A 17,367-nucleotide genomic window follows, 5' to 3' on the forward strand; every position below is an offset into this window, starting at 1 on the left:
ATTTTGTTGTTTGAATCTTTGGTGGATTGATCACTCCCTTAGGTTTAGGCAAGTTTTTGTTTCGATTAGCTTTATGACATATCCCTTGTTTGTTAACCAAGCCACATTACAACCTTGAAAAGCCCTTGTGATCTTGCTTTTGTATCTTCAATATGATTTTTGGATGAATGCATAATTTAATCTTTTGTTTGCAAGATTTTTGGATGAGTGTTAAAAGTCCTTCACCTTTGTGTGTTCTTCATCCATTGATGAATTTTTGCTAGGTGTGATTCATGTTGTGAGCATGTATTGTGTTAAAAAGTTTTGTGAGCTTTTTGTACTTAGGATTCGTTTCGTTTACATGTTGTCATTGTAGGATAGTGGTAAGTACTTAATTTGTTTATACGTTTTTGTGTTGAACCATACATTTGTTTTTGGTTTTTCAAAACTTGTTGATAGACAATTCTTTGGTTTATTACTTTCAATTCTTTGATTTATTTGACATTGTTTGAGGACAAACAAAGTTTCAAGTTGGGGAGAGTTTGATAAGTGCCAAAATGTACTTATTTTGTGTATGTAAATAGTGGCACTTATCGATACTTTTGTTAATACCGTTTGAATAATTCCCCATTTTGTGTATAATTACGTATACTTTGTGATTAGTTGTATTTTCATATACTTTTATATCATTTGATAGTTTTTCCTGTGTTTTGTAGGTAGTTATGCATATTGGATCCTTGAGGAATAAAGTGTCAAAGGCACGGCTTCGATTTCGCAGTTTTGGTGCAAGCCCTCTTAGCCACCGTCAAGCGGACTTCCATAGGATCAAAATAAGGATGACCAAAATCATCATTTTGTTTTCCATTAATTCATTATTTGATAGAGAATTGAATAAACTTTCCAACGCTTCGAACCGGGCGCAATTCGGAGTTACGATTCTCGAGTTATGGCGAAACAAAATCTGATTTTTAGCAGAGTCCGCTAAGCGGATTCTTTGCCGCTAAGCGAGCTGACGAATTTTCACACTTGTTAAAAAGGGGAAAAATCACATTTTTATGTTATGGGTTGGGTATTTTTGAGTCCCAACACCATCAACTTCATTCTTAGAGTAGGATTAGCTTAGAAAACAACACCGGGTCATGCACTTTGAAGATCAGAGGTGGATTTCTCATCAATCGGAGCTGACAACCCACGAGATGTTTGGTTTATCTCTTCTATTCTCTGTGTATTTCTTTGTGTTGGGTTTTTTGTATAGTTACTCGAATCTTATGTATATTTAACGATTATAATGTTATATTTAACTTGCTTTATAAATCTGTGTTGATGTTATCCTGAATTTTTGCTATATGCTGGGGATTTGGGTTGCTTTAGAGATAAACTTCTTAAATCTATATCTAGGATGATAATCTGTTGGTTCTGAACTCAATAGATAGATTTAGAGCTAGCATTCACTATTTGTATCTGTACTTAATGCTTTCGTGTTTGAGTGGCGCGCGAGAGGTCGCCGACGCGAGAATATGGATGTTCTCGCGACTTCGCGTTAGAGATAACCTTAGTTGTGAGATGATCTCGTTTGTGCTCCAGAGATGGACGCTTATGTGAGAGGTACGTGATAACATATATGAGTATCTTAGGTTGAGTATAATAGGTCGGTAAGTTTACGTTTGTGAAGAGTGAATATATTTACATTCCTGATAAGTTATTTCTCTTCTAAGAATGTGTTTATTCTTTTCTTGTCTATATCTTTGTTTACTTTTTGCTCATTCAATCCAAAGTTCGAAACCGTATAAACTGTTGATTGGCATCTCTCCATCTCTGAGGACGATAATTCCCGGATCAATATTTCCAAAAAAATTTTATTGCATACCCTATACTGCATTCAACAGAAGGTAAACAATTTAATTTTGATGATTGTTATGCCGCCATAGTTTCCTATTCGTGGAGATGATTTAGTACTGTTAATATTTCCTTTGTGTCTTGTAATTTTTACATTTGAAATATGAAATATCTTGCCTCTTAGATGTTTAAAGAGGTAAGGGGTTTTATTTTGGCTTCTTCGTTTCGAATTACTTGTTGTATTCTTGAATGAGTTTAATGAAGCATTACTTATTGGAAGAAAAAAAAAGCGGAGGTTACAAGACACTTCTTCATTCAAGACCAAGTCCCAACTATCCATTGTTGATTTATTATATTTTATTAATTCATTTTTTTCTATGATCCTTACCTTTCATCACCATATTTATAACATGAGATAAAACACTATTTTTATAGATAAATGTAATTGTTAATAATAGTCAAGGCTAAGAATACTGCAAAAAGTATTGAAAACACACACAATAGACTCTTTACTCAATCAAACACCAATACATAAAACAAGTGAAAATTACACTATGAAGACCAATGATTGTATCTTCACATACACAAAAAAACCAAAAATATAAATCATCGTATAATTTAAATTTTGGACTAAAGTCGTGATATCCACCTCAAAGGATATGCATCATCAAGTCCATAAACAACTGCTTTTGAATGATATCATTATTCATAGCCATCCCAACCTACTCATCATTGCAATATCATCATTATCAGGTACGGTTGGTGGTGGCGGTGGTGGTGGTAGTAGGGGCGGTGGCGGTGCCATAGGGAGTTGGACTTGGCTTTGAGCAGCCATGACTTGACTTTCGATTGGATTTTGGTGATTAATATTTTCACTATCACCTGATTCAATCCTTCTACCAATCTCCCTCAAATTATGATCAATCATGCAAGAAAGATCATTCAAAACACCGATCAACATATCGTTCTGCACGACATTTCCAGCATTGAGACATTGAAACATCAGCATGGTTGTCTCTGTCTCTTTGTTATCTGCCCATTGCCTTTTAAGTTGCTTTTCAGCCTTGGAAATTCTATGTTTCAGAAAACTCTCTAGATCCACCATCCTTCTGCTTTGATCAAATTCAGGCGCTGCCTTGAATTTCGAAAGCACCTTTTCAACTCCTGACGGTGATGGCCAGATCTCAGGTTGAGGATCGTATGGGCCATAAATAATCGCACAAGCCTCGATACCGCAAAGGGTTGATATTTCATCAACCTTCCTCAATAAACTCTTGTTCCTTTTCTTGTATGCTACTTTCCTTGCGGTATTGTTCTCAATGAGAGCAAGCTTCACCTTCTTTCTAGTCATGGTTTTTGACAAGAATAAGATGAAAATCGATAGAGAAAAAGAAGTAAACTAGATGGTTGGTGATTTTCATTTTGTGAATAATGTGTTGTATATATAGAGACCAAATTCGATATACCTACGTGGTTAGGTGCATGTATATCAGTATACGTGTTTTCCAACTGGCATTATACAACGGTAAAATGGCTCTTTATATTTATTCCATCTATGTCGATGTATAAAAACAATATTTGATTCATGCACGTACGTGGTTAGTTGTTGGCCTAGGTTACCTTTTTCAATACGTACGTGATTCATGCACGCGGTAAATTACCCTATTTTGTGTGCCACCAATTAATTATTTTCTTTCTCAAATTTATTTTTTATTTTTTGGTAAGATTCTTTGTCAAATTTTTATACATACGTTTGATTTGTTTTATTACCCCATATTCATTTGATGTAATTAATGTGATTTTTTCTTTCCTCTTTAATTATTTTAGTCAGTTTTATTATATCTTCTTTAAATTTATTTTGACACCATATGCTGCTTTATGATTGAACAAAGCATACTTTATCTTTTCTGAAAACTCATTATTTCTTATATCATATTATTGATTTATTTAAATAATAAAATATATCTTTTACAAAGAATATTGTACTATACATAAAAATAGTACTTACTATATTGCTTAAAATTTATCAACTAATATGAAATTATTTCATTTCTGACACTATTCATATTGATTCTAAATCTTCAATATCATATTATAATCCTAATTTGACACGAATAACTTCATTCATATATTAGATTATTCGATAAGACTTGGTTGTTGCTCGTATATAATTATTATTATTATAAAATTTATTAATAATTTTTTTTTTTAAATATAGTAAACCACCAACTTGTTAATTCCAATATGTCTAATATCTACAAATATTTACAAATATCAATAATAAATATAAATATTTCCAAATATTTTGTTGATTAAAATTGATCAACTAATATTCATATTATTCTAAATCTTCAATATCATATTATAATCCCAATTTGACACGAATAACTTCATTCATATATTAGATTATTCGATAAGACTTGGTTGTTGCTGATATATAATAATAATTCGGCTTAATTACAATTTTGGTCTCCCTATTTTGTCTTTTTTTCGATTTTAGTCCCCCATTTTTAAAACCACGATTTTGGTCCCTTTTAAGTTTTCTATTGAAAAAGAGACAGGAATAGGGACTAATTTTGCAGAAAAAAGCAAAATAGTGGGACAAAAATTGCACATAAAACTTAAAAAGGGGACTAAAATAGTGATTTTTAAAATAGAAGGATCAAAATCGAGAAAAAGACAAAATAGGGGGACTAAAGTTGCAATTAAGCCTAATAATTATTATAAAATTTATTAATAGTTTAAATTTTTTTTAAAATATAGTAAATCACCAACTTGTTAATTTCAACATGTCTAATATCTACAAATATTTACAAATATCAATAATAAATATAAATATTTCCTAATATTTTGTTGATTAAAATAAAAAAGGAACTGTAGTGATTCTATCACACTCATCATCTCCCGGTTAAACTATAAAGACAAAAATAACTCAAATAATAACCACAAGAAAATTATCATAACTTTAAGAATACAGACAACATATCAACAACGATCATTTTTACTAAATGTAATTCAAAGTCTGAGTATAAAAAAAACATAACTTTAAGGATGGATGTAATTCACGATTCAATTATTCTGGAATTTTTTTCCCCCTCAGTAACACAAACAAATTATAAAATTTAGAGAGGGGATAAACGGGAAAGCGAAAGGGGATTAGGGTTTTGAGGTTGAGAATGCACGGTGGCTTGTTTCACCGTCACGACGAATGGACGGAGGTAAGGAAGAACTATTCAAGCAAGGCACCTTTCATCTGGGATACCTTTTCTTCAGCTAGGAAACTGGAAGGTGGAAGGAGCGATGCGGTGGTATGCTTTTATTTCTCAGCATTTCCTGACGATTGCAAAGCTAAAGATTTCCATGAGTTATTTGGTTGTATGGGGGAAGTGGTTGAAGTTTCGATAGCTCCATGAAGAAACAAGTTCAGGAAGAAATTCGGTTTCGCAAGATTTGTTAAGGTTGAAGATGCAAGACTTCTAGCAATTAAGCTGGATAATGTTATTGTGCAAGGAAAGAAAATTCACGCGAATTTTCCTTTATTCGAGAGGTACAGGGATAAGGACGTGTTGAGCAGGAAGCGTATATAGGTTGATAGAGGTAAAAGTAAGGTTTCGTTCAAAACTATTTCTTATGGAGCGGAGGGGAGGCATTCAAGAGAGTTGTTCTAAGGATCCCAATGAGGCAGTAGTCTTTCTCAATCACAACTCGAGGGAGGAAGACAATAACAGATTTTCAAAGGCCATGGTGGAGGAAATTTTGACTCTGGGGTCTGCAAACAGGGTTCAAACTATGTGAGATATGGAAGGTTTTCACTCGATTAGGGCATTGGTTATGGGTCCCAATCTTTGTCTGTTGGAAGAAATTGAAGAGGATGCTTTGGAAGTTTTGTTAGGAGAAGGTTAATCGAAGTGGAAGTTGTGGTTTTCGACGGTTTGAAAGTGGAAGGTAAACGATGTCGATAAGGAAAGGATGGTTAAGATACGTGTTTTCGGGGTCCCTTGTGTCGCGTGGCATAGTGACTTTTTCGTGGCTCTGGCGAACTCTCTCGGCTCTTTTGTTTGTGTTAATGATTCTTCCTGCAGTGGCAGTAATTTTGATTTTATCAGAATTACATTGAAAGTGAAACTAAACATCGTTTCTAAGCAAGAAGTTAAAGTGCACATAGATGGAAATCTGTTCTCCTTATTTATCTATGTTGAAGATGATTTCCAGTCTCGTTTCCCAGGTACCTCTTCTTCTGTTCTATCTGATTATGTTTCTTCTGACTCAGTGGATTCTGATGATATTATGTCTAGCAAGGACTGTTGGGATAATATAGGATTAGGGGGGGAGGAAGACACTGATAGCATATAAGAATTTTTGGCTAGGAGTTCTCTTGATTGTGTTGACAGGAAGGGAACTTTATCGAGTAGTTCTCGTAACTTTGTAAACGATTCACAAAATTCCTTTTCTAATTCTGACAGTTTTATGTCTTCTGGGCTGAGATTAAATGACGAAGCACGGAGGATTAACAATGTCAGTAGTCATCCTAGGTCTGTTAAAACGAATTGCAGTGGGGGTGTGGGTTTGGAATTGAGGAACATGAGTAATGTGAGGGCCTTTCATGTTGTATCGGAGCAGTCTTGTGGGAGGGTAGATTTTCAGAATGGGGAAGGAAGATACTGTTCTTCAGCCTGTTCGAAATTCAACATCGGAGGTGGGTCGGTTCGATAATGCACTGTTGGTTTTTCAAAATCAAAACTCTATCACCTTTGTATCGGATTCCATATCTCATTCCAAAACAGAGGTTGTGATGAATAAGAAGTTATAAGATCATATGAACAGGGAGATGATGCCGTGTCCTAGATCCAAGAAAGTTAAATTAAAAAATGTTAGGGAGGTAGGTGTTGTTTTGAACAAAGGAGTATTTAGGAACTTGAGGAAAATCAAAAGGAAAAGAAAACATGTATTTGAATTCTGCTTTAGTCTCAAATTCAAAATTCTGCTCTACACATTCGGAACCGGTCATATGTTCTTATGCAGCAGGGAAGGTGGATTATGGTAACCAAGTTGAAAACTCCGATATCATTAGGAATAATTCAAAACAATGGGGATATCTCGAGGATGATATAGGAGGAAAACTATGGACGGTTATTGAAGCTTTGCGCGTGGTGGATGGGGAAGGTAAAAGGAGTGTGTTGAGGAAATTTGAGGAAGCAGTTCTAGTGGAGAAGAATAGGAAGGTTGGAGGGAGGAGGTAATGCGCTTAAAAGAAGGAGAATTAGTTTTATGATTAAAAAAACAAAGCAGATATTTTCATGATTCAAGAAACAAAGTTGGTCAATATGCAAGATTTTTGTGCTAAAAGTTTATGGAGTAACACGCCTATTGGTTACTCGTTTTCTAATTCCACCGGTTTACCAGGAGGTTTAATTACTTTATGGAAAGAAGGTGACTTGGAGGTTTTACATAGCTTCAAAGGAGATAGGTTTTTGGGGATTAAATTTTCATGGAAGAACCATCTTTATTATATTGTCAATATCTATTCGTCATGTATTTTGAATAAAAAGAAGGAGTTGTGGAGGAAGTTGCTGGAGTTGAAGGGAGCCCATAGGGATGGAGAATGGATTTTCGGAGGGGATTTCAATACCATTATGCATCATAGTGAAAGGAAACGGAGATCGTTGCATGATAATAATGTGGGTATTAATCTTTTTGCGGATTTTGTGGAGAAAAGTGAGTTGGTGGATGTTCCTTATAAAGGAAAGAAGTTTTCTTGGTATAGTGGTGATGGTAAGTCAATGAGTCGTATAGATTGGTTTCTAATATCGGATACAATTGTAGGTAGATGGCGGGTGATTGTTCAAAAAATTGGGGATAGAGACATATCGGATCATTGTCCCGTTTGGCTTGTTTTGGATAATGAAGATTGAGGCCCTAAACCTTTCAAGTTCAATAATGAATGGTTTTCGCTCAATTCTTTTATGCCTTTTGTGGAGAAGGAGTGGAAAGAGATTAATGTGGAGTAAAGAGAGGATTTTATTTTGAAAGAAAAACTTAGAATTATAAAAGGAAGATTAATGTGGTGGAACAAGAATGGGTTCAACAAGATTGATTTGGAGGTAGAGGAGAATGTGAAGGCTATCAATTTTGGGATGAGAGATTGGAAGTGCAGTTAGATGACAATCTCTCCGAGATTGTTATAGAGAGGAAAGAGGCGTCTAGTAGATTTTGGTTGAACTTGAGAATTAAAGAAAGTATGCTTGCTCAAAAGTCTAAAGTCAAGTGGTTAAAGGAGGGGGATTGTAATAGTAATTTCTTTCACAAGGTCATGAAGGAGAGGAGAAGACGTAGTCACATCGGTCCGATTATTTCTTCGGGCTCTTTATTCGAGTCGCTGGAGGAGGTGAAGGAGGAGGTGAGACGTCATTTTGGGGAGAAATTTTCAGAAACGGAAAGAGTTAGGAGAGCATTGGAAGGGATTTCTTTCAAGAGGATTAATTTGGAGGAGCGAGAGGGGCTTGAGAAACCATGTATAGAGGAGGAGATTAAAGAGGATATATGGGGTTGTGGAATTTCTAAAAGTCTGGGTCCGGATGGGTATACTTTTTTATTTTTAAAAAAGTGTTGGGATTTTCTTAAAGAGGATTTTATTCGGTTTTTTAATTGCTTCCACACCGGAGATGTATTGTCCAAAGCGGTGACTTCTTCTTTTTTAACCTTGGTTCCAAAATCTCCTAATCTGGTTTCATTGGATGACTATAGACCTATTTGTTTAGTAGGGTGCATGTATAAAGCAATTGCTAAGCTTTTGGTGGGTAGATTAAAGAAGGTGTTGAATTCCATTATTTCTCCATGTCAAAGTGCTTTTGTTCCGGGTCGTCAACTTCTTGATGGAGTGTTAGTGGCTAATGAAGTGTTAGATTTTGCTAAAAAAGAGGGGAGGAATTGTCTTCTTTTTAAAGTGGGTTTTGAGAAGGCGTATGATAAAGTGAATTGGATTTTTTTAAGAATTACAATGGAGAAAATGGGTTTTGGCTTTATATGGAGAAGATGGATGGATCTTTTTATTTTTCAAAGCAAAATGTCGGTGTTGGTTAATGGTATTCCTACCAAAGAGGTTGGGGTGGAAAAAAGAGTTTGGGGTAGAAATTAGCTTCCTTCCTCGTAGCACTCATTCTGTCTTGCGCAGTCTCGCCTCAGCATGCCTCTGAGCTTACTCCTGCACTCAAAACAACATTAAACCAACCAAAAGGGAGCACCTAATGTGCTCCACACTAACTAAACCAAAACAACAAATAAGCATGGAAATAAGAAAATATTAAAGACAAAATAACATTAAACTATTTTCTAACTAAGGATGTATTAACTCACAAAATATGGGTTAACACTCGGCTCAAGGCCACTCATCAGCAATATATCAAATCTAAATAGGTCATACGTATGAGTAAAACAATATCTCATAATATCAGAACATAGGTAATAAAAATAAACCAAAATCCCTTGTGTTACATATGACCAAAGCACAATATGACTACCTAGTCAAAACACGCTAAGGAGATCTAAAACTCCAAGCTAAGTCTCCTCCGAAGCACCACTACTCTTCGAAACTTGCGCGATGTCGCAATGAACATCATTCAAACTGAAGGATCAGAATTTAAATCATTATAAATAAACATAATAATGGGAAATGTAAAACACAACAAGAATACATTCCAAGAATTCATCACTCTTCGCATAAACGTGCATCATATATAATATATCAAGATTCACATGTTTACCTCATACGACATAGCTCCACAATTCAAGTAATTATATTCAATTACCACAAATTTTAAATGTATACAATTATGAAACATAATACAGGTATACAATACCAATCACAACATCCACATATATGTATATCCACCAAAATCATTCCACATAGTCTTATCACATAATCACACAACAACAACAATTCACACCAACACATGCGACTCAAGTGTGACTTTATGCGATATGCATGTGGATCCCTCCATTATCATTTTCGGAAAGCTGATTTTCCACCCCTTAGACTAGTTAACCACCTTTAATGCTCCATTCGACATTAAGGTTTCAAACGCCATTCGGCGTTAGGTTTGGGACAAGCAAATAATCCTCTTAAGATTACCCGATATTGCCTCTTTCAAAGATTCATGCTAGTGTAAGTGCGCAACAAACAAGACTCATGCAACTAAGACGATCGCAACCTCTTACCATACATAATCACATATCTTCCTACATTGCACAACGTACACAACATGATTTTTGTCCCAACAATGCATCAATTAGCACACATTCAGTCACATGTATTCAAGCATAGTGTAACATTAATTCATGACATACACATACTTAAATACATGTCATTTACACAACCACATAATTATTAAATCATCCAATGCCAAACAACCTAGTTCCATCACAAAGGTTATTGCATTAGCTTCCTCACGCTTCGAACGACACGTGAAATGAATTTACGGTTCAAAAGTTATGACATTTTTAGTTTTGCAAACAAAAATTTTGTTGTCAGTCTGCCGTAATCAATTACTGATACGTGGTAATCGATTACTGCACCAGAAAACTAAAAAAAAAACTCAATTTTTAAGCTGGTAATTGATTACTAATAAGTGGTAATCGATTACCAGATAACCTATGACGAAAATACTCAGGTTTCTTTATTCCAAGCCCTTTTAAACATGTCCCAACATACCCAAACCTCTCATATCAATAACCCAACATTACATTTATGCATCAATTGACCGCAAATAATCATCAATTTATCATAAAACATCCATTTGCTACCATCAAACATGATTCAAACAAGCATTTTATGGATTCTACACAATCTCAAAAGATAGGTTTTTCTCAAATTCAACATACATACACTAAATCACATGTTATTCACATACTCATTCATAGAATCTCATATAGAATCATCATAGCATGTCATATTTCACATAGTTTGTGGACTAACATTCAATTTCAAGATAAAACTCATGAAATAGCAAAATTCTCAAATCTTAAATCATGTTATCTAACCCCACATACATTACCTAATTATATCAACTTATAATCACTTAGATTCACACTCTTACCTTCAATCTCTAGTCCTTCTTTTTCCGAAAAAATTGTTATGTCTCTAAAAACCTAGTTTTCCTTGCTAAATATATACTAGTATTCACATACTTACATAATTAATTAAATAACACACATATTCAATTAATCACCAAAACATAACAAATAATTAATTATCATACAAATAATAATTAATAACATAAACACCGAATAATTTAAATAAGGAAATAAAATCGGGTCGTTACAGTAACCACCTATATTTTAAGAAATTACCGCCTATATTTTAATAAATTTCTGGTATTTACTTGAAGGTATTAATATAAAAGCAATATAAAAGGTTACGTGCTAGATAAAACTTGTGGGTGGCTAGTTAAAACCTCGGGTTTGTGTGGTGCTACTAGGAGATTTTATCCTCTCATCGTCATTGGAATCTCCTAAATTGCAATTGTAATGTTTTTATTATAAAAAATATATATACTTGTATAGAGATGCACATAAATCTATATTCTTAGAAACAATCAATAAGGTGTTGTTATTTTGAGGTGGTGGTGATAATAAAAGATAGAGACAAATTTATTTTTATTATTTAATTAACAAAAAATTGTGATTGGTTGTTTATAAACTATGTGTTATGTTCGTTTTTATACAAGAATTTATGTTTATTATATGACCCTTGCATAATTAAAAACCATTTTACCATTCAGCTGTAACATTTCAAATTTTTCTAAAAGTTGTACGTTTTATTAGTCTTTTAAGCAAACTACCAATTTTTTACAAGTATACATTTTTATCACCAATTTGCGTTTTATATCACATTTTTCATCAAAAGTATGTATTTTTCATCAAAAGTAAGAATTTTCCGACTATATTGTACGGCTAGGATTGCACCGACCGTTTTGTGAGGTACATAATGAATCCAAATTAGAATTAATAAGGATAACTCGTTGTAAAAAAAAAATCTTACAATTCCTCACTATTTGATTAAGGCAGAAGTGGGCTTCAACAGGGTGAAACCTCCGGTTGATTTTAGGCTTCTTGAGGACACCATCTGTCTCGCTCTTCTAAGATCCAAACCGAATAATATTTTCCCCGACAAAGAAAACATAAATGTAAGTAAGATCTAGTTTCTTGAACCATAGATTGATACTAATGAAAGGATGAAATACGATCATATTGAGTTGAAGAGTGAAGAAGATTTAAATGTTATGTGGACAACATATCATCGTAGGCTAACTAAGGGACCAATCGAGTTTGAGGCGACAATTTCTATATCTATCGACAACATAATCAAGATGTTGAAACATCTAGAATTATTTGTTAGTGTTTAGGTTTTCTTATTTATTATTGTTTTGTTAAATTATTTAATCGTCTATCTAAAGTTATGTTTATCTTCATGTGTTATCCTATGAACTTCTTCAGCTTCCTCCCATGGGTAGGCACCTTCAACGGCAACCAGTCCTATAACAACCCAAGTAAAAAGCATCGATTATTTTCAATGTATCAATAATAAATATAGTTAAGTTCAGCATAACATACACATACTTCTCCCTATCATCGTTTGAATTCCACACGATCGGCATATTAATTTAGCACGTAACAATCATTAGGCCTCCTAGAAACCCTCCACCCGTGTGTTCAAACGATTATGTCGTATACGGAACAATACCATTTGTCCCAACCAAAGAAGTAACCCCCATATTGCTCGAAGCATTCGCCTTAGTAGCCGTCTGCAGAGCAACATCCGTCTCAAAACGATGGGGCACTTCTATCTCGGTCACCATCTGTGTATCAACCTCAACTACTTCTTAGACATCTTATGTAGCTTGCTCATCAACAGAATCTCTAGTCCATCAAGCAATAGGTGTAGATACTCTTCGTTATATACTGGAGAGTGCACGAAATTTCTTGAGTATCATTTGCCTCCTATGAGAGTCGGCCGCGACTACTCTTCCAGCCTTGATATCCGAGTCCTGGATGTCATCTCCCATCTGATAAGCCCTCATTACAACAGCTACAATTCTGTCACACTACCTAGAAACCATTGTGTCATGTGATCCTTCTATACTTACAATAAATTAAAAAAAGATGAAATTTAAACTACCAAATTTTTAAAAATCCTAACGACTTCATCCTTTTCCCAAATTTTTCGAAATTATTGCTTAACCAAATAAAAATTGTTCAAAACTAGTTTTTTCAAAATCATTCATATAAACATAAGCATTTTTACTGTGTTTGTCAAAATATCTGATAGAAACCCAGCAATTTTACTAGTTTTTTTTTAAATTCCAGAAAACTATATGTATTTTTATCGGGGTTTCAAAAAATATCCTATAGAAGGTATGTATTTTTACCGTACTTTTCTAAAAATCTGACAAAAATGCATATATTTCTTCCAAAAAATATATTAACAACTAATTTATGAAAATTGGATAATATAATTTTACTTGACGCATGTGTAAAAAATGGGATAATATAATTTATACATGCTACCTATATTTGATAACATTAATAATTTGAGAAATCGCTAGTTTAAGAAAATAATCTGTTATGGTTTGAAAAAAAAACCTATTTTTTATGGGTTCCTCTAGTGTCAAACATCGACATGTAGACCTTCTGTGGATGACACTTCTTTTATTAGAGTTTGATCAAGGAATAGGGGAGAGAGAGAGAGAGAGAGGAGAGTTTTCAATGAGTTTCTAACCGAATTTGTTATTCTCAAAGTTGATTACAAAAGAGAGGGAAACTAAACTTATATAATTCAGTTCATAATGTGTTGACTCAACACATTATGTTATATAGTTAATTACATGCTAACTTAGCTTAGTTGCTCTATTCTAACAGTTTACTCTAATATCTTCCCCTCGATTTCATGGTCCTCCTTGTGCAAGGGATGACTTATCTTGAACTTGAAGCTTATCTCTGAGTTGTAAAAACCTGAGAGCCAACAAGGGTTTTGTAAGCATATCAGAATACTAATCCACTGCAGATATATACTGCAAAACCAGACTATTGTTCGATACTTTCTCCCTAAGAAAGAATATATCTAATTCCACGTGTTTAGTCTTAGCATGGGGAATAGGGTTGTGTGCCAGAGCAACACTACTCAAGTTGTCACAAAATATAATAGGTGTAGTGAATGATACTCTTAGTTTAGTGAGGAGAGACTTTATCTAGAGAACTTCAAAGGTAGTGTTAGCTAGAGCCCTGTACTCAGCTTCAGTGTTGGACATGGCAACAACAGTTTGCTTCTGGGAAGTAGATGGTGGACCTCATGGAGTCATATTGGTTTAATTTTTTAATTTTTATGATTATTAGTCCATTTTACACGTTGTGAACAGTTTGATATTGAAAATTTGATCCAGTGTTCGTCTAAGGTTGAGAAAGAATCTTTCTAGTGCGACACATGTGAATTTTGATTTGGGAATATGATAGTGGAATTCCAAGAGTCTGATTGTTTAAATTTTTTACTTTATGTGTTTGTTTGTCATTTTTACACGTTGTGGACAATCTAATGTTGAAAATTCGAGTCAGTGCTCGTCCATCACTTTAAAGACGCCACCTTAAGATGGTAGATGAACCTATCTCGCTTGTATGTCACCAGATTCAGTAAAGAAGTTGATCCATCAATTCCAAAAAGAAAACATAGGAGGTTTTCCACCACAAGTTAGTCCATTAATTTGCAGTTAGACGACAACCTTGTTTTGAAACAATAGCATAATGTTTGGATCTTTCATATGGCCATAAGCTTCTTTTTTCCAAACCCATTTTTTAAACAACTCAGAGTACATGATATCGCGCGAGTTGCTACCATCGATTAGGATTCAAAAGACATCAAATCACTAGACTTTTGTTGTAATCACCCATGGAAAGATTTCATTATAAATTCTTCCCCATCATCATAGAGTCTTGGAATCTCAACATAGACCGATGACCAATATGGTCGGCCCAAAATTATATATATATATATATATATATATATATATATATATATATATATATATATATATATATATATATATATATATATATATATATATATATATATATATATATATATATATATATATAATAAACCTTTTAGTTCTTCTAATGAATATATTACGTCAAATCTAATATTTACTGTGTTTTTATAAAGTAAATTATAAATTTTTTATTTGAATATCAAAAATAAATTTAAAATAAATCATATTAAATTTAGTTTTATAAGTGTATTATTCAAATATTAAAACATAAAAAGAAATCTATTAGTCTGCGTTAAACAAAAAATAAAGGCACAGTTTTTCTAAAAAATAGCTGTTAATTAAATTCATGTGTACCAAAGAATTTACCAAAAATAATAACCACCCCACTACTTGAAGGTGTTGTTTTATGTACATTGGTTTAAAATCCTATTAATTGTCATACATTAATAACATAATATATTTTAATTATATCTATATAACTATTCATAATTATATATTTATCCTTTGTTTTAATTTGTTTTCAAGTAAAGTTAGTACTATCTTCACAAAGCAAATGTATAGAAGATTTCGTTTTATTAAATTTGTATACAGAAAGAAGAGTCAATTGTATTTCAAAAACCTATAAAATATGTTATTTAATTTGAGGTAAATTCTTTGGTACTCATGAATTTAAGTTGGGTACCAGTACCTTTAGTGTAAATTGTATTTTAATTTTAATTTATTTGAAAATAAAATAAAATAAATAAGTGATGTGACATTGAATTCAACTATTTGATTAGACGAGGGTACCGGTACCCAACTAAACACTATGGTACCATAGTGTTTACCATTATTTTTTAGCTAACAAGTAAGTTTGGATGTTACAAGACACTTCTTCACTCAATACCAAGTCACAACTATTCATTGTTGGGTGATTATCTTTTATTAGTTCAATTTTTTTTGTACGATCCTTACCTTTCATTCACGTGTTTTATTACATTAGATAAATCACTATTTTTATAGATAAATGTGATTGTTAATAATAGTCAAGGCTAAGGATACTGCAAAAGTATGAAAGCACACACAATATAATCTTTATTCACTCAAAGTCTCAAACATAAAACAAGTGAAAATTACACTATGATGACCAATGACTGTATCTTCACATGCACAAAAAATACCAAAATTATAAATCATCATATCATTAAAAAATACCAAGAACAACTACTTTTGAATGATATCATTATTATTCATAGCCATCCCAACCTACTCATCATTTCAATAACATCATTATCAGGTACGGTTGGTGGTGGTGGCGGTGGTGGTAGTAGTGGCGGAGGTGGTGCCATAGGGAGTTGGACTTGGCTTTGAGCAGCCATGACTTGACTTTCGATTGGATTTTCACTATCACCTGATTCAATCCTTCTACCAATCTTCCTCAAATTATGATCAATCATGCAAGAAAGATCATTCAAAACATCCATCGACATATCGTTCTGCTCGACATTCCCAGCATTGAGACATTGAAACATCAGCATGGTTGTCTCTGTCTCTTTGTTATCCGCCCATTGCCTTTTAAGTTGCTTTTCAGCCTTCCCAATTCTTTGTTTGAGAAAACTCTCTTGATCCACCATCCATCTGCTTTGATCAAACTCAGGCGCTGTCTTGAATTTCAAAAGCACCTTTTCAACTCCCGACGGCGACGGCCAGATCTCAGGTTGAGGATCATATGGGCCATAAACTATCGCACAAGCATCAATACCGCAAAGGGTTGATAATTCCTCGACCTTCTTCAATAAACCCTTCGTCCTTTTCTTGTAAGTTGTTTTCCTTGCAGTATCATTCTCAATGAAAGCAAGCTTCACCTTCTTTCTAGTCATGGTTTTTGACAAGAATAAGATGAAAATCGATAGAGAAAAAGAAGTAAACTTGATGGTTGGTAATTTTCGTTTTGTGAATTATGTGTTGTATATATAGAGACCACATTGGATATACGTACGTGGTTAGGTGCATGGATCTATATTTTTCCAACTGGCATTTTTGTAACGGTAAAATGAATTTATTTTCATTCCATCCATGTAGATATACTATAAAAATAGATATACGTAATCTCTAGATTCATGTACGTTTGGGATAATTGCCATTCATAGTATTTATCTATGTTGGGATCCATGGAATATCCGCATCATTATTTCTCAAATTCAGCACGTGGACTATTTCATTGTTGGGCTACACTACACATAAAGGGTGGGCTTCTTTGGATTTTGTTTTGCATAAATATGCAAAGGGAGGTTTGTGTGGTGTAAGAAGGAGGTATTGTCCAGTCACCTCATTTAAATCAATTATGGTCTTTTTATTATATTATTCTTTTATAATAAAAATCAGTTTTACTATTCATTTATAATATTTCAAAATTTTTTTAAGCGAGGATTGAAGATATTTGCAAAATATTTCGAAGAGTATACACATTTTAAATAAGTCACGTGGATCGCGTTTCGGATGCTTCGAGCGGGAATATTTGAATTTCAAAGTAATTCGT

General features: G+C 33.5%; 2 protein-coding genes across 2 annotated transcripts; both read right to left on the minus strand.

Annotated features, from left to right (window-relative positions):
• Positions 1–2,521: 2,521 nt before the first annotated feature.
• Positions 2,522–3,166, minus strand: LOC131658568 (agamous-like MADS-box protein AGL80). Its single transcript, XM_058927848.1, has one exon. The coding sequence runs from the start codon at positions 3,164–3,166 to the stop codon at positions 2,522–2,524; it is 645 nt and encodes a 214-aa protein (XP_058783831.1).
• Positions 3,167–16,078: 12,912 nt separating this feature from the next.
• LOC131656352 (agamous-like MADS-box protein AGL80) lies at positions 16,079–16,750 on the minus strand. Its single transcript, XM_058926086.1, has one exon. It carries the CDS (start codon positions 16,706–16,708, stop codon positions 16,079–16,081), a length of 630 nt encoding a protein of 209 aa, XP_058782069.1. The 5' UTR covers positions 16,709–16,750.
• Positions 16,751–17,367: the final 617 nt, after the last annotated feature.

This window comes from Vicia villosa, linkage group LG3 (genome assembly GCF_029867415.1).
Source record: "Vicia villosa cultivar HV-30 ecotype Madison, WI linkage group LG3, Vvil1.0, whole genome shotgun sequence".
NCBI lineage: Eukaryota > Viridiplantae > Streptophyta > Magnoliopsida > Fabales > Fabaceae > Vicia > Vicia villosa.

Excerpts from the sequence above, each read along its gene's own strand:
- LOC131658568 (XM_058927848.1), bottom strand. The coding sequence starts at position 3,166 with ATGACTAGAAAGAAGGTGAAGCTTGCTCTCATTGAGAACAATACCGCA.
- LOC131656352 (XM_058926086.1), bottom strand. The coding sequence starts at position 16,708 with ATGACTAGAAAGAAGGTGAAGCTTGCTTTCATTGAGAATGATACTGCA.